Source organism: the organism of the source record quoted next, unplaced genomic scaffold (assembly GCF_019419815.1).
Source record: "Pyrus x bretschneideri cultivar Hongxiangsu unplaced genomic scaffold, Pyrus_bretschneideri_v1 Contig33, whole genome shotgun sequence".
NCBI classification, from domain to species: domain Eukaryota; kingdom Viridiplantae; phylum Streptophyta; class Magnoliopsida; order Rosales; family Rosaceae; genus Pyrus; species Pyrus x bretschneideri.
In genome coordinates this window covers 2550666-2572715 of record NW_025999646.1, presented here as the reverse complement: position 1 = coordinate 2572715, position 22050 = coordinate 2550666, and the positions used below count along the sequence as shown (strand labels likewise).

Below are 22050 nucleotides of genomic sequence, written 5' to 3'. Positions count from 1 at the left end.
ATTTAGCTTGTCTAGCATTAACCAATTGCAATATGATGAGTAAGTATTATGTTATATATTTTATCCTATTCTTTGTATTTTCTACATAGGACATTCGACTTCCTCTGAAACAAAACATAATCAAATGGACGAATTTTGGAGTGATTCAAGACGTTCGTGTGTCTCTTGCTGTCTTCGTGTCAAAATTTGGGATTTTTCTACCAAGCGGTTATTTTTTGGCAATCAAATAAAGAAGCAGTGTGCGTTGTTGAAAAGTGACGTTTATGGACTTAAAACTGAATTTTTAGAGCCCAAGATGACCTTAGATGGGTTCGTGTGTCACATCCCGGCCCGGGCCCCTACCACATCCCGGGCTAGACTCCGCCGTAGCACGATATTGTTCGCTTTGGGCCCCGACCATGCCCTCACGGTTTTGTTTCTAGAAACTCACGCGAGCAAAACTTCCTAGTGGGTCACTCATCCTGGGAATACTCTGGCCATTTTCTCGCTTAACTTCAAAGTTCCTACAAAACCTGAAGCCAGTGAGCTCCCAAAATGCCTCGTGCTAGGTAGAGATGAGAATATACATACAAAACTTACATGATCTACTCCCCTAGGCGTGGGATCTCACAATCCACCCACCTTAGGGGCCCGACGTCCTCGTAGACACACTTCTGGCCAGAGATTGGCTTTGATACCAAATAAACATACCCCGACCCGGAATGTCCACTAGGACTCCGAATCGAGCTGTGTTGGCCGACATCTGGAAGGTGACAAAGCCATAAAGTATAGTGATGTGGAAAATGGAATAAATTTAAACCTAAAAGTGCATAAAGATACAAGTGCGTTGTTAGTGGGAATGAAACCATTTCACACGCGATATCAGAGCATAAGTAAAGTACAGTAGTGTGGGTAAGGATCATACCCTCAGAGGTAGCCACCTATACTGAGATTCGCTAAGAATCCTCGTCGACACGAAATTTTCAGTAGCTAAAACCTGAAGGGGTGAAAAACAGAAAATGTGAGTAGGCAAAAACAAAGTTTTTTTAAACCATTTCTCTTTCCAAAAATAATAACCCCTCACCGTAAAACCCGCATAATTTCCCATAAAATAATACTAAATACGTATATGGAAATCATGCTCGAGAGTAGTGAAAAACCAAGTATATGCCATGTCAAGTATCTCAGCAATGAAATAAGTAAGCCAGGTGAAATAAATCAATGTAAAATGATATGCCAGCCGGAGTCACCTAAGGTGACCTGTATGGCTGAACCTATAACTCATCAGGTATGCCTATACACTAGTCGGAACCACCTATTATGGTCTGTACAACAGGGCTGAGTGTAAGTAAGTACGCTCAAATGCTACTATCAGGTGAAGGTTGTGCGAATAATTGAGGGTCACCTACGTGTCGGAACCACCTAATGTGGTATATACCACAGGGCTATGCACCAAACTTAGATCCAAGGTGAGCGTGCAGTGCGGGAGGTGATCATCATGTGAAGGATTGTGCCCTGGCCACGGGCGGGAGCACTAACACCGAGGTGCAGGATAATAAACTCTAAATGCATCTATGTATAACCATAAACAATGCAACCACTATCATCCTACAGTACTCACCTGAAGCTTACCTGGCCTCCGCAACATCATACAATATTATGCATACACATACTAATGCATATACTAAAATGAAATGCAAGTCTGACATGGCACTTAAAAATATACGCTTATTTAAAATAGTTTCTAGGAAAATGTAAAACATATATACATATATATAGAAAACCAAAAGCCCACTCACATGAAGTTCGCGCTACAACTCCTTAGCATAAACATTGAGGCGTCACGAACGATCGGCGCCTAATTGGAGTCCAAATGGTAGAAATGGCCCGAAAGACAGCTGTCTACTGGAAAATAGGTAAATTCGCCAGAATTTCTGGGCAACCTTTCAGCGTCCATAACTTTGTCAATACTCAACGAAATCTAATCGTCCACTGCCTCGGTAAAAGGAACCTAATGGATCGTGCACCAAGTAAGGTAGAGATTGAAGAAACAACGGAGATGAGTAAGGATAATTAAATGGTTTAATTATTTATGGCTAGGATTATTAATATGTTAATTAATCAAACGAATATGTTCGTTATAGACTTCGGGTTAGTTTTGGGCCACAAGGCCCAATGTGATTTGTTTCAACAACGGAAATCATAGTTCTCGATGAGACAAAGAGATTGGTACCTTGGAAATGACTATCTCGCCGTGATTTTACTGGAAAATGACTCGAGAGTGGCAGAGGTCGCCGGAAACTGGGCAAACATTAAATCGTTATAACTTTCTCATTTCTTCACCAAAATAAATGATCCAAACATGAAAATTTATCTAATCAATGAGAAGAATCGATTTATACCTATTTAGAGTTCAAAAGATGGCTGGAAATTTTCTGAAACTGAAGGGAAACCCACGGCTCCAATGAAGGTTCTTGAAATGGCATCCGTGCACAATATTCCGAGAAACCAAAATTTGATTCAGGTTTCTAGGTCCGAAGAGAGTAAGAATATGGTGATTTTCCAAACGTTAATTCGTCGGGAAGGTGGATTGGTGCTTAAGTGTCACGAGGAGGGAGTTGAAGGCGAGAGAGATATATATGAGCTGAGAAGAGGGTCATAGGAGCAAGAAGAAGAGGAAAAGAAGAATCCAGAAAAATGGGGACCAATCTTTGGGTCCCACGTGGCACGCAACCAATTTCACACGTTCAATTGTCAATTTACCTAAATGCCCTCGACATTTAAAGGTTCGTAGAATCTTCGTTATAACTCCAAATTATATTTTGTTTTGCCCACGCGTTCGTAGCAACGAGTACTACGAGAATACGTCAAGAAAACGAGTCTTACATGACATGACACAGCAATCAACAAGAGTCAACACTTTGCCTCAAAGGGCATTTTCGTAAATTCACATTTAAAAATTATAAAAATCATAATTTTTAGGGACGGGTCGTTACATCCTGGCCTTTTGGAGAAGTGTTTAGAATAGTCCAAGCTTTAAATCCAACTATTTTGGGTCAGTTTTGGAGCTGATTTAGCTCCAAAACGTGGATGTGCAGATTTTTGGACGAATTTACCAAATTAATTTAGGATTATGTTTCCTATTTTATTTCAATTTATTAGGTTTCCTAGTTTTATTCTAAGACATTTTGCTAGGAGGATTTTAATTAGAGTAGTACAAATAAGGCTTGTTAGCCATTCGGGTTTTTTACGCAACATTGGAGGAGAACGCACGCACTACTCTAGAGAGTTTTTGAAGTTTATTTTCTAGATGTTCTCTATCCTTTTTCTATTTCAATAAAATTTATTTTGTTTTATGGTTGTTTGTAACTAGTTTCATTTGTTAGGGTGATGCCCTGAGCCTTAGAATGAATATGTAGTTTTTATTTAATTGCTTATGATATTATGCATGCATACTTTGAATTATTAATCACTGTGCTTTAAATTGTCTCTATATCTTAATGCTTAGCTACCATTAGAATGTTTAGATAAGTAATTGGAAGTAATTTAGTCGGAATGCCACCGGGGAATTTAGTATTACTTTTTGTGATTGATAGTTGTAATTTCACCTAGGGTGAATGTCACGTCTTAGGGGTTGCATGGTTTTTCAAGGGGTTTTCACAAAACATATGAGTCATGCATATTTATATTTGATCTGAATGCCACAGACAGATTGCATGTTTGATATATGTTCTAACTTGAATGCCACAAGTAGAATATACATAAGGAAAACCTAACCTTCAAAGTTGCATGGGTAATTCATAAGTAATTGGTAAATCTATATAAGATTGTTAAGGAGACGGCGGAACCCTAGGTTTTTACAATTTGGTTTTCAAAACTCTTTTCTTTTGTTTTCTTTACTTTGCTAATTTCTTAAATCATTTTAATTAAATTCGTTTTTATTATTTTTAATTCAAAATCAACCATTTTCAATCTTTGTTTTCAAATAATTAATTAAGATTTGGTATTTACATAAATTATTCATTCAATTTCAGCGGAAAACGACTTTACTTGAGCCGTTTATACTACAACTACCTTGTTTTCTTACAAGTATTTTTAAGTATTTTTATCCTTATTTTTACAGGTGGTAAAAATTTCATCACAATATATGGTCAAAAGTGATTTGTTTGAATAAAGATCACGTGCATGCAATCCTAATCCAATGGAAGTAGCTATTGATTTGTTGGAATAATGACCACATGTATGCAATCCTAATCCAATGGAAGTAGCTATTGATTTGTTGGAATAATGACCGCACACATGCAATCGTAATCCAATGGAAGTAGCTATTCATTTGTTGAAAAAATGACCACATGCATGCAATCCTACTTAGTAGCACGGATGACAGGGGTGTGGATTGGAGAATTGTGGCCCTACCAGATTAATACCCAAATTAACCTTGTCACAATTTCTTGCCCCTACTGTTTTACCATCTTCCTCTGGAACCAAACAGAAATTAGGGTTGAAGTCCGGTTTTCCCTTTTCTGTTTCCCCAAGGCTTATCGAAGAAGAAAGCTACAATTGTTCGTGCTGCTATTCTCTTGGGAATTTCATTTTTTTGGTTGGATTGGGAATTTCCTTAAGAAGTAAAAAACAAACAAACCCGAATTATTGTATCACTGAATTTATAGGTAAGAACAAAATTGAAGTTACTTTATTCAGATTGTTGTGCCATGTTTATACTATTTTCACATAATTAAGAATTTAATAGTAAAGAAGAAAGCCAAGACGGGTCCGTCGAATATGTGGAATTTATTCTCAACACGTTCCTTCATGTATGACAAATTTTCAAGCTTAACATGTGAACAACACAACGGGATGACATGCAGCGCGTGTGGGTGTTTGACTTCACACGTGGGACAACCTGCTCTGATACCATGAAGAAAGTTAAGGTTTCACCATAAAATCAATTGACAATATGGAGAGTAACCCAACTTATTTATAAACTCATGCAAGGTCCCTCATCCCATCCATGCAAGATCCCTCCCCCTATAATGTGAGATTCATTCTCAACAGGGGACGACACACTCAATTAAAATAGGAAAACAATATCATTCTGAAATTTTTCAAACAAAGCACCCAATACATGGGTATTGGATAGTTACTTGATCACTTTTTTTTATAGGGAATTGTTATTGGCACTCTAAAATTCTCATTCTATACTCCAAACTTTTTATATTTAGAAAGAAAAATACACTTGTAAGGAGTGTAAAATAAGATTTTTGAAGTGCCAATAACACTTCCCTTTTTATATTTTTCTTAATAACTAAATATTGACTCAACTTTTTTTTTTTTGTAATTTTGATAAGAGTAATGCTATTCTTACCATAATTTTATCTCACATTTCTTTACCATCTTAGATGGCAGATGAGTTAGACAAGCTAAATCGTTTAATTTCAATTTTCTTATTAATTAAAACACTTAAATAAGGAAAATTGCAGACTTCAAAATTTCCCTCTGGCGTTAGTAATTTAATTGGGTATGAACTTGTTTGGACCCGATTTTACATTATCGGCCTGTGCAAACAAGACTATTGAGTAAGCATAGCTTCACACCGTCAGATGAAAAGTGGAGATAATTCATTTTGTTATTGTTAGAGGATAATGTTATGATGTTTTATCATAATTATCTTTTAATAATAGTTTATTATGAAAGATGAGATATGTATTTCCAACTGGAAACGGGACAGCACAATTCAAGTTGATTTTGGTGTTTTGGCGCGTGAATATGTGGGTGGCATCAGGTGGTTCAAATTGATTATTATCCCTTTAAAATAAGGTGAAAATCAAAAATGAATTTGAAGTTCAGGATGCATGTGAGAATTTTGGTAAAAGATAATGACAGCCTAGGAAAGTTAAGTTTTTGGTGATGATGTGGTGATGTGATAAGCCTAGGGTTTGAAAGCTACTGGAGTTTTGATAAAAGCCTAGGTGGGCTAGATTTCTTATGACATGTGATAAACCTAACTTTTTTTATGTTTGACAAGTCAAAGGAAAAATCCCATAGAGCAAGTTAAAGGATATGCCTTGGTTTCTGATGCGGATCAAGTTCAGTTCCGTGAATTAGAGTTGTAGTTGGACTCTACAAAATTATATGGTCCATGCCCAGTAGAAGATATGAATGCTATAAATACAAAGGTAGTGGCAACGAGAAGAGGACTTCCAATTCAACACACATCTGCCCTGCGCAAACCTCTCAAACATCTTGAGATTTTTAATTTTTTTTTCCACTAACACATATTCAGTTTGGATAAACAGCACTGTGAAGGCAACCAGTGAACACCTTCAATTTGGATAAACAATATTGTTGCCGTAGAATTAGTTAACCAAAGAACACCTTCAGTTTGGATAAACAGCATTGCGTCGAGGCCGACTGATTACCTATCTAAGTCTCGGTCGAGAAGGGTTTCATAATCCTTATTGGCAGAGGTCATCTTATTGGCCTTCTCGGCGAAGTAAGGTGTTACAAGTTACTACATTCGGCACCTTGAGAGCCGAATTTGATATTGAACTTCGTAGAATTAGCAGCCTTATCTTCAGGCTCGAGAACCTAAAGGCTGAGATTTGTTCCTTCCTCGACCGCAATTGCAAGATCAAGAAGTCAGCAACGCGCTCAACGCAACATCAACAAATTTGACTCCTCAGCTGACGAGTTGGCACACCCCGCATTAACCGAAGGACATAGTTAGCTCATTAATTACTCGGTCTGCGCACCACATAGGCTTTATAATTTTTAGGGTCAACAGAACCCTAATCCGATAGACAAATTTGATTTTGACTCCTAATTCGCATGAAAGCTGATAGGTGTTACTTAATGAAATAATCATATGAAATCCTTCTTTTAAACCACACAAAAAAAAAATGAAAAGAAAAAAAATCACGAGATGAACAAACATGGAGTACCAAAGAAGATTGGAGACATAAATACTTGAAGGGGAATAAGGATTAGGGCTACAGGGCATGAGTCTGGAGATAGAAATCTATGGTGATTGTGGTATACAAGTAAATTCTATAAAGATTGACCATAATCATGGAAATCAACAGAAATCAATAAAAAAGAAAGAGGAAGTAAGAAGAAGCGGGGGAAGGAAGAAGGAGACTCATTCTATACCATAATCATCATTTAATTAACAATCTTTTTATTAATTATTGATTAATATTTTGAAATTAAATGCTAATTAATTTAGATGATATCACTGTCTAAATCAAATGTCATTTAAAATGATATATAATTGTGATACAAAAATATGATAAGAATAACATTATTGCTTTGATAACGCTAAAACTAATATTAAAATATTTATGCGTACACGTTGTAAAACATTAGAATTAGAGCATCAATGTAGAAACTATGATCATTGTATTCGTACGACTTGCAATATATGGTCAATAACAGCTGTCTCCCACCGTGCTTTAAAAATCAAAGGGAAACTAGGGCCACTTCTTTTCCCCAAGAAAGCGAACAGTTTAATTTATTTACGGTTGAGAAAGTCCAAGCAAACTTTCCTACAACTTGCTACAAAAAGCACGTTTTTCGAATCTATTCCAATTTCCAAGCCATGCAAACCGTCCATTTTTTATACAGATTTTGACACTTATTTTGTAGAGTTTATTTTGTAATGTATATTAACGATTTTTGAATCGCCTATATTTCAATTTAACATTCATAAATAATCAATGCAAAAAATTAGACAAATTATAAAATTGTTAATTTACTCATTTGTAATGAAGAAAATGAATGAATATATTTTGCAAATAAACACTAAAATGACTATCATTTAATCTAATGGTCGTATAGTTTGAATTTTGGTGATTTTTTTATAGACATGATATTTAAGAGAAAACCTAAAAGATAAGCAAACACTTAGATTGTTAAAATACATCACAAAATAAGCTCTACAAAATGCGTGTAGCCTTCAATCCTAATTATATATATAGACATGTATAGATCAAATATTATTCCTCGTGAACCTTACCCGATTCTCTCTCCATCTATAAAAACATGCCACGTGCTATAGTACATGGTTGTCGTGTACTAGATGACCACGCAGTATTCCCTGTCAAACCCATCATGACCGACAAATGTGTACGGCCTGCCGACTGTGCAAAGAAAAGTAAAACCTAGAACACATTATAAAGGAAAAGCCCGTATTATTCAGAGTCAAGTAACCATGGCTTCTATGTCACCTCTACTCGTCACCTCCACCACAAGTATCATCCCCACAACCTCCCTCTCCCCTTTCTCCCAAAAGTACCACCGAACTTCCTTATTTCGAAACCCTAGGCATTCCAATTTACAAGCTGTCTCATGCAAAGCCACAAATAATAGTAGTGACCAAAACAAAAACCCTTCCACTAGCTCCAACGATCACGACAATGAAAACCCTTCTCCAGTAAACCTAGACAGAAGAAATGTACTCATAGGTCTTGGAGGCCTGTATGGTGGAGTGGCTGGTCTTGGCAGCGACCACTTCGCTTTTGCAAAGCCAGTGCCGCCGCCTGACATAGACAAATGCGGACCTGCGGACTTACCAAGTGGAGCACTCCCAACCAACTGCTGCCCGCCAACGTCCCAAAAAATCGTAGACTTCAAATTCCCCCCCCCTGCCAAACTCCGCGTCAGGCCGGCGGCTCAGTCCGTGGATAAAGCCTACATCGACAAATACTCAAAAGCCATCGAGCTCATGAAAGCCCTCCCTGACGACGATCCGCGTAGCTTCTCCCAGCAAGCCGATGTCCACTGTGCCTATTGCGACGGCGCGTACGATGAAGTCGGCTTCCCCAACCTCGAGCTCCAAATCCATAATTGCTGGCTTTTCTTCCCCTTCCATCGTTACTACCTATACTTCTACGAAAGAATCTTGGGCAAACTCATAGGCGATCCGACGTTCGCGTTGCCGTTTTGGAACTATGACGCGCCAGCTGGCATGCAAATCCCTGCCTTGTACACTAACCCGGACTCTCCGCTTTACGACAAGTTCCGCGCTGCCAGCCATCAGCCGCCGACTCTCATCGATCTTGACTTCAACGGCACGGATGAAACAATTTCCAACGATGCTCGAATCGACGCCAACCTCAAACTCATGTATAGGCAGATGATTTCCAACGCCAAGAAACAGCTGTTGTTCTTTGGTGCGCCCTTGAGGGCTGGCACTGAACCAGATCCAGGGCAGGGTTCAATCGAAACGGCCCCACATGGTCCGGTTCATTTATGGACCGGAGATAACACGCAACCTAATATTGAAGACATGGGGAATTTTTACTCCGCTGGAAGGGATCCAATATTTTTTGCGCACCATTCGAATGTGGATCGAATGTGGAATATTTGGAAAAGTTTAGGGACTAAAAATAAAGATATTAACGATCCGGATTGGTTGGATTCGGGGTTCTTGTTTTATGACGAGAATGCTGAGCTTGTTAGGGTCAGGGTGAGGGACTGTCTTGATAATAAAAAGCTAGGGTATACGTATGAAGATGTTGAGATTCCATGGCTCAAGACTAGACCGACGCCACGTCGGACAAAGGCGGCTGGAGTGGCGAAGGCCGCTGAGACGACGTCATTAGGGAAGCTGGTGGCGAGTAAAGATTTTCCAGTAAGTTTGGAGACGAAGATAAGTACGGTGGTGCCAAGGCCGAAGCAGAAGAAGAGGAGCAAGAAGGAGAAGGAGGATGAGGAGGAGATATTGGTGATTGATGGGATTGAGTTTGACAAAGATGTGGCTGTGAAGTTTGATGTGTGCGTGAATGACGTGGACGATGATGAGGCACCGAGTGGACCCATCCATAGCGAGTTTGCTGGGAGTTTTGTGAGTGTGCCACATAAGCACAAGGAAAATAAGAGGAGCAAGGGTTGTTTAAGGTTGGGGTTAACGGACTTGTTGGAGGATTTGGGTGCTGAAGATGATGAGAGTGTGGTGGTGACTTTAGTGCCCAGGTTCGGCACTCAGGCTGTTAAGATCGGTAGCATCAAGATTGAGTTTCTTGCTTGAACATATTGTGCTGAAACCCTTCTAGTTTCTAGTTAACTAGCCTCTCTGCACGTGCTTACACACGTGCGGAAGATCCTTTTATAATTATGGCATTCTATGTGCGATTTGTACAATTTAAATGTATTTATTTATGTGGATTTGAAAAGTGAATTAAACATTAAAAGAATGAATGTAACCTTATTATATATTTGATCGAAGCAAAATATCTTTGTACACAACATTTCTTGTGAAGATTCCCACAAATGAACAAACACATAAAACACACAGGAAAACAACATAACACACTAATTATGAACAAACTACCAAAATTAGGACTTCAATTTCAACACGATTACAAAGCCACTTGATGTTTAGCTCGTCAACCCCATTGAATGAAAACAAATTCAATAAGAAAACAAAATATATTAATGCCACACATGTACAAAATGTTTGTGGGGATGAGCAATACCTTATCATGGCCATGTATAACTTAATCAAAGCAACGTGAGAATTCCTGCAAAATTAAAAGAAAAGCATGTAAAGAAAAAAGAAATCAAATTTTTTTACTACTTCAAAAGCCAGAAATTCATCCACTGCCACAATGGCGCGCAGCACCAATTTCCATTGATATAATTAAACAGTATACATAAACAAAGAAATCATCTTTATATCTTGCAGATCAACTGTCATAAAATACATCAATTAATCATCTAACAAATAAAAAATAAAGTTGAAACCTTTTCCAAGCAGATGCTACACATACAAAAAGATATTAATCTTAAAGACCTTAACATCCGGCTTTGGATAATTGGCAAGTATCTGCTAACCTTCCCTTATATGCTACAAATTCTGACCTTAGCTTAGGAGCAATGGAATTTGATTAGAATTATTTAGAGTACAAAAATACGCGTAAAAACATACGAAATTCTTTGAGCCACACAATATTGCTCAATACATCATGGAGTATTAATCAGTCAGATAACCGCAATCAAGGCAACAACAATAAAAACAAAAGCAAAAAATCCATGCTTATACGAATTTAAAAGGTAACTATTTACTGTGTCTGTAATGAATGTGTGAAATCAAATAGTTAAACCCTAAAAAGCTACTAATATTAGTAAAAAAAAAAAACCAAAAAAACAGAATATGTTTCCAACGTATGAAGAAAAGTATGATGCTTCAGTGCAGCAGCAGAGTTGGAAGTCAGAGTCCTATGATTGGTGGCATATTATCTTAGAATTTTGATTCTTTCATTTGATCAGATTCAAGATTTCGAAACCAAATTGGAACCCTGCGTCCTTCCCCTTTAATTACGGAATATGCCCCTAAAAACTCAATAAATTAGAAACAAACTAAAACGCGGGATTAGTGAAGTCCGTAGCTTGGAAAGTACTTAACGAATGCTGCCAGATTACTTCTCTGAAGAGGTGACTTTCTTCGAAGATTACTCAATATCAATAGCGTCTCCATCTGTGGGATGAAATAGCACTGCTAACCCATGCCCATGTACAGTTTCTTTGGCTCTTACAAAACAGTTGCTACATCTACATGTATCCTTCTGTAAACACCATCAAATTAAGATGTAACACAATTAAAAAAAACACGAAATCATTAAATATAGCTTCGATATCTTAGAGAAGCCTAAACCAAAAGGTGAAAAAAAAAAAAAAAAAACTTTGGATTAAAAAAAGTTAGCAATAACTGAAGACTCCGAAAATTGATTCCTTTCAGAATTGTTGTAATAATAATAAATAAAAAAATGGGCAACTATGGATACAGAGCCATTAAAAACTGGGGATTCTTTTATCTTTTCGTTCACAACTATATATTCTTCTTCATGGGTTGGTACATACAACTATATATTTCATTTATTCTTCTTCATAGAGATAAGTAATTACAATTGAACCCACCTTTGCTAATGCTGACCCGTCAGCGAATTGAATTGCCTCTACATTAAAGCAGGAAAAAGTTCAATTTACATGGCTAAATAAGCTTGAGGGTTGCATAAATCAAGTTATTACTAAATAAGGAATAGAGAATCCATGATATTACTTTAGTCTAAAGAATGGTTTGGAATTGGCACTGTAGAAATGAATAGTGTTTCAATCCGAATTTCAGATTATTTACAACCATGCCATTGATCTTTCTGTTGGTTTTGGGTCAGCAGCCCGGCCTTCAGCCAGGCCCAAATGTGTTGGTTTTGGCTGGGAAGCCCGGCCCTCAGTGAGGCCCAAATTATTTAACTACATTTTTGCCCATTAAGATTACAATCCGATGGTGGGGATGATCTATTACGAAGGGCAATTTTGTCCTCTCCGTTTTGGGAGAGATGGGGGGTCACCGGGTAGGTGTCATTTGCTGTCGTTCAATTAGGGTTTCGGGGAGGGTCTGCGAGAGAGAGAGAGAGAGAGAGAGAGAGAGATGGCGATGGAAGGAGAGCGATGGGGAGGGGTAGGGGTCTTGGCACAGTTGCTGCAGATGGGCGGGTCGGTATGGTCAGAGAAGACCATATGGGTCGTCGGGATTTCAGGGAGAGGGGGTAGGGGTCATCAACAAACCCTACCGAGGGTGGGGTGTGCCGGATCTTGCGCTGCATGCCTCAAATCCAAAGATAAGTTCCTTTTTTAAATTGTTTTCTTTAATGGTGCCTTATATTTTCTAATTGTTTAGTATGTTAGGTCCGGTTTTGGGGATTTGTGATTTTATAGAGAGAGATGGATAGGGAGATAGAGATTGACAGAGGGAGGAGAAGGCATGGCTGTGTGCATTTTTGGGGTTAATTAATGGGTTAGTACGCAGGGTCAGTGAGGAGAGTGACAGAGGGGTGTATGGAAGGGTATGGTTTTCACTTTTTTGCTCTGATTCAACAGGTTATGCACTGTTTGCAAATCATTGTTTATTGTTTTGTTTTCCGTTTGCTTTGTTAAAACCATAGTTTCGAATTTTTTGGTTTCACTGTGCTATTTCTGTGCTTCTTGATAATTTCCTGGCGTTTGCTTCTCATCCCTCTGTTGGTAGATTTTTTTTTTTCCATCCCTCTGTTGCTTCTCATCCCTCTGTCGGCTTAGTTTTGGCTAAGAAATAATTAGAGTGCTACTTATTAAGTTGAGTTAACAAATTTGCAGAGTGCAACGGAATGCATGAGAGAAGTTTTGAAACGAGTTAAGAAGATGCCAGCTGAAAAGAGCATACAAGATAGGGAATTGGTATGCTGCTTTGTTTCTATGTTGGATTTATAGCGTTAAATCTGTTTTGAAAATGTGCTTAAAGATTGGACATGTTATTGTATATTAGTCATGTAGTTTGAATTGGATATGTGATTGAATATTAGGTATTTAGTTTGAATTGATTTGGATATGTGGTTTATTGAATTGGAATTTGGATATGCGCTAATTTGAATTGGATATGTTGAAACTTTATATATATCTCAAAAAGAAAATAAAAGGAATTCATTCCACATACAGTCTACATAAAAGATTCCCCTAAGGCATTAAAGCAATCAGGAGCTAGGACAATACTCTGGCAGAATGCAAGTCCACTGCTGGCTAGACATATTTCATGCATTAACAGCCCTGCAATTGTTTCTGATCTCTCCAGCAGACCCTGTAAGAGGACGAATATTCCCCATCTTGATCATAAAATTAGTCCCTGTTGTAGCTTTAGACCAAACTTTTAGTCCCTGTTGTCACAGCTGCATCACTATAAAATAGAATTTGATCTGAACATAGGAGATACAAGACTAATCAGTAGTTAAGGATGCAAATTCACCACTATATAAAACGAGATACGACAAGTAACAAAACATTTATAGCTTAAATGTTGGACAAGACAAAAAGTTATGCTTCTCAGTTATCAAATGTTCATATCAAGTACCAAATGTTCAATGCATTGATGCTTGAAATATTAAATCTCTATATAACTAAAAGAGATTGATAGAAATTGGTCTCTGTAACCAAGTCGTGCTCCTCCCCCTGAAAACATGTAAGGTTGAGGGTTTGATTAATAGGAGTGGAGACTCGGTTTGTGCCTCAAAATATACTCTCTTCTCTGTTGTGTGCTTGAATGCCTTGGATCTGTGACTCTGGATTGCTGAAAATTAGGTTCTTTGCACCCCAACTATCAATTTAGCGAATTTTTTTGTACGGATTAATGCAATCACAAGATTATTTTGTTGATTTTTATACATACGTTTGTGGATGAAGGGCTTAGGTGCTCTTGAAGATGCCCACCGTGATTTTTTTTACACCAAGGGGTGATGGCAACCCAGGCATTCCAACTTGCCCAGGTACTTCAATCTTTTCAGTTTTTGGTAATTTTCGATTGCTGTTTGATTCCTGAGAAAGAGAGGGAAAATAAGAGAAATCATCAAAGTTGATATATATCATTTGTTTTTAGTCACATTGATTTTTACTGTGAGATATTATATGATTATAGTTTATAATTACCTGTGGACTTGAATAGTATTATCTAAAGCTCTCTCACTACTCAGTTGTATCTATATAGTAAGAAATTGTTGTGTAGGTGAACTACAAACCTCAAATTCCCTCTGTCTGTATATTTGCAGTTGCTTTTCCGTATAAATCTTCTCTTGCAAAGAAATTCAAAGGCCTCTAATTGTATTCATGGACTATAACTGTAATTATACAATGTGCATTATTATTTAAACATAAAAAGGTATAATTATATATAAAGTCAATTGAAACTCTTTTTGCTTTGAGAAAGGGAACGGGTAAGGGAGGTATGGGTATGGGTTTTTAGGGCCGGTTTCTAGGGAGGTGGTCTGGTGTCAGTGCCTTCACAGGGTGGGGGTGTAATATGGGGGAGAGAGGAGAGGGGGTTGGTTGCAGAGAGTGGGAGTGTGATTTGGGGGAGATAGGAGAGGGGGTTGGTTTCAGAGAGAAGGTGACGGCGGGTGCACGATTAGGGGGACAGAAAGAGAGTTGATTGGGTACAAGATTTGAGGGTAGGGTTGAGGGAATAAATGTGTTGGCTGCAGAGAGTTGGTGGGGTTGAGTTAGTATCTCTCCCTTTCTGTCGCTTCTCTCTTCCTCCATCTATGACATCTTTGTTTTGGGGTCAAAATATGATCGCTTTTACATAGCAATTTGAGTGTTTTATTTATTTATTTGGGTTTTTGTAGCTGATGCATATTATGTTTTGTGTTTCTGGGTTTTGTCAATTGGATTTTCTGGTTTCAAAAATAGGTGGAGGCATCGACTAATCAGCTGGCTGATCAGCAGATGCCAGTGTATAATCTTGCATCGAAGATTCTTTGTCAGGTTATCAATGTATCATTGAAGGTAGTGTGGTGGCTGCTCTTATAAAGAAAACTAAGAATTCTGGATTTAATTGTTTAGCTGCTTCTTTTGTACTCAAGTTATTGGGCCTTGCGAGGGAATAATATGTTTCTTTCTGCTGAATTATAGGCTGAACCAGACACTGATGAAGTATTTGCACAAGTCACTTTACTTCCCGAATCAAATGTAAGTTGTTGGCTTGAGATTCTGATTTATTGTGGGCGGGTAAAACTGATTATGGGTTGAGATTCTGATCGTTTGATGTTATAAATTTTAGCAAGATGAGAATGCAGTGCAGAAGGAAATAACATAGGGCGCGCGTCCTTAAACGGGAAAAGACTTTGGTTAGGCAAAGCCAAATTAAGGAAGAGAATAGGTAAGGCTAAAACATAATCAAGTGGAAATTTTAGGTACAAAATGTGGAGTGAGTCAATGGTGTCCAACTGCTTTGCACCACGGCCACTTTAAAAGGCTTAGTTCTTTTTCCAAGTGAAGAAATAAAATGGCACTTGAATCGTAGAAATATTAACATCTATACTCAAATGAAAAAAACTGCATATTTGGAAGGAAAAAAACACACCAGCACACACATGGAAATAGCTGGAAATATTGGCAAACCTCACAATGTATATGCACGCTTTAGCAACCTTTATCTTAGCAATCCTCACTTATGCCCTGTACACATTCTACTGTTTAAGCAATGAAGAAAACTATTCTCAATGTCTCTAGCTATTCATTTATTATCTTCAATGATTTGGAAACCTGCTACTATAGTTTTCGAAATGGTTATGTCACACTCTGCTATTCTTCCTGTCAAAATGGGGAAGGTTTGCATGGCTATCACTCTTTCCAACAGGTTAGTGGGTTTCTCCGGATTTTCGTTTTTCTCTAGTAGAGAGACAAAGAGATAGAGAAAGAGGTGAAAATTACTCGCTGGTGACGAAGCTAATGAATTCGGAGACGCATTCCTGGACGGTGTTCGACTGATCGGCGCGAGTAAAGAGATGAGATCAGAAAGACAGAAAAATTAGGGTTTGAGAGATAAAGAAACTGAGGCAGAGAGAGACGGAAAGAAAGAAGTAGAAAAGAGGAAGGTAATTGAAACCTTCCAGCGACTTTGTTCTTTAAAAATAACTTTATGACAAAATTACCCTTGGATAATTTTATGCATTCTTTCATCACTTTGAATTTCTTTTGGCCGAGGGGCATTTGCATCCAATTATTTTTGTTGAAGCCGGTGACACCAAAACCGGCCTCCGGCTTTATATATAAAAGATGTGATCATTTGTTTCCTCAAGTCTATATTTTAAAACTATACCAAATTAAATTTGTAATGTTGCTGCTAGCCGCATAATCTTTCAACTACAATGTGAGCAAATTCTCTCAGAAGCGACTTTACTTGCGACTTGCTAACATTTGAAGTTTTGATCATAAGAAAAATAGAATTATATCAGTGGACAAGACAGTTAAATTCCTAAAAGAGTAATGCTAGGTTGACTAAATTTGTAAACTAAATAATGTGTTACCATAAGAAATAAGTCCGTTACTCAATACTTAAGTAATTGAGTATTGCTAGGGAGATTAAATTTGTATACTAAATTTTGGAAACTAAAGGACATAAAAGTTGATGATTGGTTTATTACTTAAGCATTGATAAACGTGCTCATTTTTATTGGTGACACATCATTTAGTTTGCAAATTTTGTCTCCAAATTTAGTTTCCCTAGCATTACCTTAAGTAATAATCTAATCATCAACTTTTATTTTATTTAATTTACAAAATTTGGTCAACATATCTATATTCCTTATGCATTTTGGGCCAAAAAGTGAGTACCCTGCACTCCGAGCCAACGTTTCACAGGCCTTATGAACATACAACACCGAGAAAAATGGAGATACGACGCAACTTTTTCTAGTTTGAACACTAAAATTTAAATTAGATTTTAATACTAATTGAAATGGCAAAGTAAATTTGAACAAACAAAACTACGGATAAAAAGTAAATTTGGAATGAAAGTTGTGATAAAATCTAAACATTGGTGACCTAAACTAAGGGGGAAATTGGTATTCCAGTAAATTTATTTTATAAATTGCTTTTGATGTGCTTTTATGAGCTGTAATGGGGTGTTGGGGGTTGGGGTTGGGGGTTGGGGGTTGGTGATGGTGGTGACGGTATTGGATCCTCTCCTGAGCAGGAGATCAGGATCCTCCTGACCCATTAACATGGACCGTTGAATTTTGATCCAACAGTTACAGACAGGGAATCCACTTAAAAGTTATAATAATCTAACGGCCCATGTTAGTAGATCAGGAAAGAATCCAATTCTGACGGTGACCATCGTTGCCCAAGTGGTGGCAACAACAACGTCCTTTTTCAATTTGTTTTTATATTTTTTTGAATATTACATGCATCCTTCACGTGGTCATGTATCTTTACTTTATTAATTTTACAATTATATTTAATATCTTAATATTTATTTTGAATCATAAATCATTTAATCATTCAAACGTATTAAATAATTGTACTTCATAAAAAATATATGAATTGGTACTCACATTGTCGATGTATTTCATACATTTGAATGCATAAACGATATATGTTTCGAATAATTGTTCTGTACAGATAATATTCAAATGAAGATTAAAAAATTAAACGCTTTTAATTATAAAATTTTTACATTGAAAAGGAATATCACTATATTGTAATACTAAATGACATTTAATTATCTTCTTTTTTTCATAAGATTTAATTAAATTGAAAGATTACCTATAATTAGTGTTTTAGACATGTGGCGCAATGAGGACAAGGAAAATAAAGAAGATATGAAGACCAAAAACGAATTTCCTTCAAAATGAGGAGTACAACGTACTGCATAGTGCATACACTGGAGTACAGTGTCTTGAAAGTGTACTACAGGTGGTAATATTGGCACTGTACAGAATAAATACGACTATTTAAACCCTAATCAGCTTTGCATATAAACATCAGTACCCTTTATTGAATGTGCTATCTCCGTCCTTACAAAAAAAAAGTGTATTTTCTCTCCGCTCTTCATGGCCTCCTCAATCTTCTGCCGGCTCTGTGATGCTGTTAGTAGTTGATTTTCTGTCTCCCTCGTTTGATACAAGGTGAAGTATTTCCTCATTGTTATAGCCTAGAAATACTAAGGAGACTATATTAAAAGTAAAATTTTCTCTAGATATATATGTTTATATTCACATATATGTTCTTAAAAAGAAATTTTCACTCAAGCTGCATATCAGCAAATAAATATGTGAAGGGGTATGTATACGCTAAGATAAAGAGTAATACTATGGAAACCATCAATTTAGATCATATTTCGTAAATTTAATGATGTAGTTGTTGATGATTAGATTATTACTAAGTGTTAATTAATATGCTTATTTCCTATTGATGAAGAGATTTTCCAGCACACTGAGAACATAGTCTGGTTACAATACAATTAGTTGGAAACTTGAAAATAAAAAATTTGCAATCAAATATATATTATGACACTTGGTGTTTTGGGTCGTATTTCCAGCATAGTGAAAAATTTTCCGTATTGATGACACATTACATAGTTTACAAATTTAGTCTACCTAATATTACTCTAGAGTAATGCTAGACAGAGCAAATATGCGAACCATATGATGTGTCACCAGTAGAAGTTAAGCACGTTAATCAACACTTAAGTAATCAAATCATCAACAACTATCACATCCCGGCTTGGGCCCCCACCACATCCCGAGCTTGACTCCACCGTAGCAAGATATTATCCGCTTTGGGCCCTAACCACGCCCTCACGGTTTTGTTTCTGGGAACTCAGACGAGAACTTCCTAGTGGGTCACCCATCTTGGGATTGCTCTCGCTTGTTACTCGCTTAACTTCGGAGTTCCAATGGAACCCGAAGCCAGTGAGCTCTCAAAAGGCCTCGTGCTAGGTAGAGATAGGAATATACATATAAGACTTACATGATCCACTCCCCTAAACGATGTGAGATGTTACATCAACTACTATTATAAAATTTATAAAATTTGATTTAATAAGTTGGTCCCTAGCATTACCAATACTGTAAGATCAATCTACTACCATGTGCAATACAGGAAATATGCATTTATAGTGATGCTAATAGGCGTTCATGATACCAACAACCAATTATTTGCATGATTTATTGCTCCAATTATTTGCTTCAATAATGGCCTTTATCCTTGTTTCCGAACCTCTCATTTTACCAAACCTCCATAAATTAAATGTGCAACACCTTATTTGGGATAAAGTGTGGGCTTAATTTTCGTTGTGCCATAGCATATTAGGTCACCCGTCAAACCCTATTAATTGTTTGCTGATATTAATGCAATTGATTGTGATTCACCTTTTATATGTACATTGAGGGCAGGTTTTTTTTTTTTTTTTTTTTTTTTTTTTTAATCTGAAAAAATAATTTAATTATTCTAATAGAAGGTTACAAGCCAACACAAAGGAAGGTAAAATAACTCAAATACATTGAGAAGGAACAGATACATAAAAGCCCAACCCAATCAAATAAATTAAAACAGAAATCTAAATCCCAAATTTTCAACCGCAGAAAGCAGCATCCGCCGCCATCATCGCCACAAAAGTCTTGCCAACAGCTACCGACACAGCAACACTAGAGAAAACGACTGAGTGGTGAAAACGAACAAGACATCGCAACACAAAAGTACCAAACCATCACCAAGAAGCACACCACATCCAGATTTCTTCACCAAAGACGTATAACCAAAAGATAGTCACCAAATCCAAATCTCATTCATGAATTCCTGCAAATATATAGAAACATAGTAACACATGGGTAGAAGCTGAGGATAAGGGGTATGTAAAATACCCTTACTTTGGCCGAAGCTGCAGTACACTTGGCCTCAATGAAAATTCGGCAAGTTTAGTAAACTGCCATTTGTTCATGGTAAATGGATTCAATGATTATGACAAGTTCATTTTTTTGTTTGAACAAACGATATTATCTATACTAAAGGGGATAAGGTGGGTATATAGATAGTTGAGTATATATGTTATTACAAAATTGCAATCTTATCATAGTTTCTGTACCATATTTGTATTATTTTTCTAATAAAAATGAGACATACATGTGTTGATCGGTAAATAGAACCCACATGTGTTGATGGACTCTACCTTTATTAGAGAAAAAGTACAAATATGATATGAAAAATGTGATAAATATAACATTACTCATGTTATTGTGAATGTATCGTTATAAAGTCTACACAATACTACAATATTAGCTTTAGATGGCGGATCATGGTGGCGGATATTAGAAAAATCATGTCGGATAAATTATATCTAACACATCATTTAATTAGTGGCGAATATTAGAAAAATTGTGTCGGTTATATTCAACATAAAGTCCTGGCAGATATTTGTTTTGAATCTTTTTTTTAAATATTTTTTTATAGATTATGGCAATTTTTAAGTTAATGGTGGCAGGTTATAACTAATAGAAATTGACTATTTTATTATTTTACTTTCTGGCGGTTATTATTTTAGTATTCTGCCGGTTATAACTGACATAAATGAAAATTTTGATTATTTTAAAATGTTATATTGATTAAAAATAAATAAATAAACACATATTAAAAAAAAAAAATTTCACTTGTGATCCTAAAGTCTAATGAACCTAATTCCCACGAGCCATAAATTTTATGAGAGAATAATAACAATAGACTACAATCTGAAGCTCTATCATTTTTGTAATAAGGATTATGCTCCCTCATAGGCAAGCAACAAGATACAAAGAAATTCAAACAATTTTTTTTCAATGTGTCACAAAGCACATTGTCTAGCACATAAACACACATGAACATCTGGTATACTCTATCATGTTTGATTTTATTATTTTAAAATGTTATATTGATTAAAAATAAATAAACACACGTTTTAATTTTATTTTTTTCCACTCATGGCCCTGTCGGATATAACCGATACGAACAAAGAAAAATTTTGGACGGCAGCCAGAATAATCTTTAAATGTTTTTTTTTTGGTTTTTTGTGATTTTTTACACATGCTATCTCGGAGTATGTACAAACATATTTGACGGTTGGATCGTTGAAACTAGTTTCGTAGAATGCATATCCTATCAAATTGATAGATTTAACAAACATTAAGAGTTAATGTTATACTTCCATTAAGTATAAAATAAGATTTATCCACTAGTGTAAATATTTTAAATTAAAGATCGAATTCATTCATTGCATTTTTATAGGATCGAAGAGTGTAGCTACAAAAAATCATCAAAATCGAAGCTAAAATAACCATTAAATTGTGATTTTTTATTTATAACCATCGAAAACTTTTGTTCCGTTACCTAATGTGACATCCCACATCGCCCAGGGGAGTGATCCTTAAATGTATATTCACATCTCTACCTAGCACGAGGCCTTTTGGGAGCTCACTGGCTTCGGGTTCCATAGGAACTTCGAAGTTAAGCGAGAAGGGGGCTAGAGCAATCCCATGATGGGTGACCCACTGGGAAGTTGCTCGTGAGTTCCCAAAAACAAAACCGTGAGGGAATGGTAGCCCAAAGCGGACAATATCGTGCTACGGTGGTGGAGCGGGGCCGGGAAGTGATCCGCCCCGGGCCGGGATGTGACAATTTGGTATCAGAGCCTATCCCTGGCCGGAAGTATGCCGACGAGGACGTCAGGCCCCTAAGGGGGGTGGATTGTGACATCCCACATCGCCGAGGGGAGTGATCCTTAAATGTATATTCACA

The 22050-nt window shown here is 36.8% G+C and overlaps 2 protein-coding genes and 2 long non-coding RNA genes across 5 annotated transcripts; 3 read left to right on the top strand and 1 right to left on the bottom strand.

Moving 5' to 3' along the window:
• Positions 1–440: 440 nt before the first annotated feature.
• On the bottom strand, positions 441–2594 carry LOC125480300. Its single transcript, XR_007260664.1, has 6 exons — positions 2382–2594; positions 2213–2280; positions 1779–1990; positions 905–976; positions 580–742; positions 441–503 (listed from the first exon to the last, which is right to left on the bottom strand). It is a non-coding gene; the product is annotated as an uncharacterized LOC125480300 (long non-coding RNA).
• A 5575-nt stretch (positions 2595–8169) lies between these two features.
• LOC125480501 (polyphenol oxidase, chloroplastic-like) lies at positions 8170–10193 on the top strand. Its single transcript, XM_048591445.1, has one exon. It carries the CDS (start codon positions 8189–8191, stop codon positions 10004–10006), a length of 1818 nt encoding a protein of 605 aa, XP_048447402.1. The 5' UTR covers positions 8170–8188; the 3' UTR covers positions 10007–10193.
• Positions 10194–12519: 2326 nt separating this feature from the next.
• LOC103944387 (auxin response factor 2B-like) lies at positions 12520–16470 on the top strand. Of its 2 annotated transcripts, XR_007260858.1 has the most exons (6): positions 12533–13191; positions 14188–14270; positions 15190–15285; positions 15412–15468; positions 15560–15658; positions 16110–16470. XR_007260858.1 is itself a non-coding variant. In XM_048591446.1 (5 exons), the coding sequence occupies exons 2-5, from the start codon at positions 14241–14243 to the stop codon at positions 16191–16193; spliced, it is 267 nt and encodes an 88-aa protein (XP_048447403.1). In that variant the 5' UTR covers positions 12520–13191; positions 14188–14240; the 3' UTR covers positions 16194–16470. The 2 variants fall into 2 exon arrangements, 1 of the variants encoding a protein (XP_048447403.1); XM_048591446.1 differs by lacking the exon at positions 15560–15658 and having other exon boundaries at positions 12520–13191.
• A 1709-nt stretch (positions 16471–18179) lies between these two features.
• Positions 18180–20274, top strand: LOC125480418. The gene is made up of 2 exons (XR_007260819.1): positions 18180–18410; positions 19869–20274. It is a non-coding gene; the product is annotated as an uncharacterized LOC125480418 (long non-coding RNA).
• The last annotated feature ends 1776 nt before the right edge of the window (positions 20275–22050 follow it).

What these genes read in the sequence shown, in the direction of transcription:
- LOC125480501 (XM_048591445.1), top strand. Translation starts at nt 8,189, where the DNA reads ATGGCTTCTATGTCACCTCTACTCGTCACCTCCACCACAAGTATCATC.
- LOC103944387 (XM_048591446.1), top strand. Translation starts at nt 14,241, where the DNA reads ATGGCAACCCAGGCATTCCAACTTGCCCAG. An exon ending in AGGCATTCCAACTTGCCCAG is followed by an intron (nt 14,271 to 15,189) that starts GTACTTCAATCT and finishes TTTCAAAAATAG; the next exon opens with GTGGAGGCATCGACTAATCA. An exon ending in TTATCAATGTATCATTGAAG is followed by an intron (nt 15,286 to 15,411) that starts GTAGTGTGGTGG and finishes GCTGAATTATAG; the next exon opens with GCTGAACCAGACACTGATGA.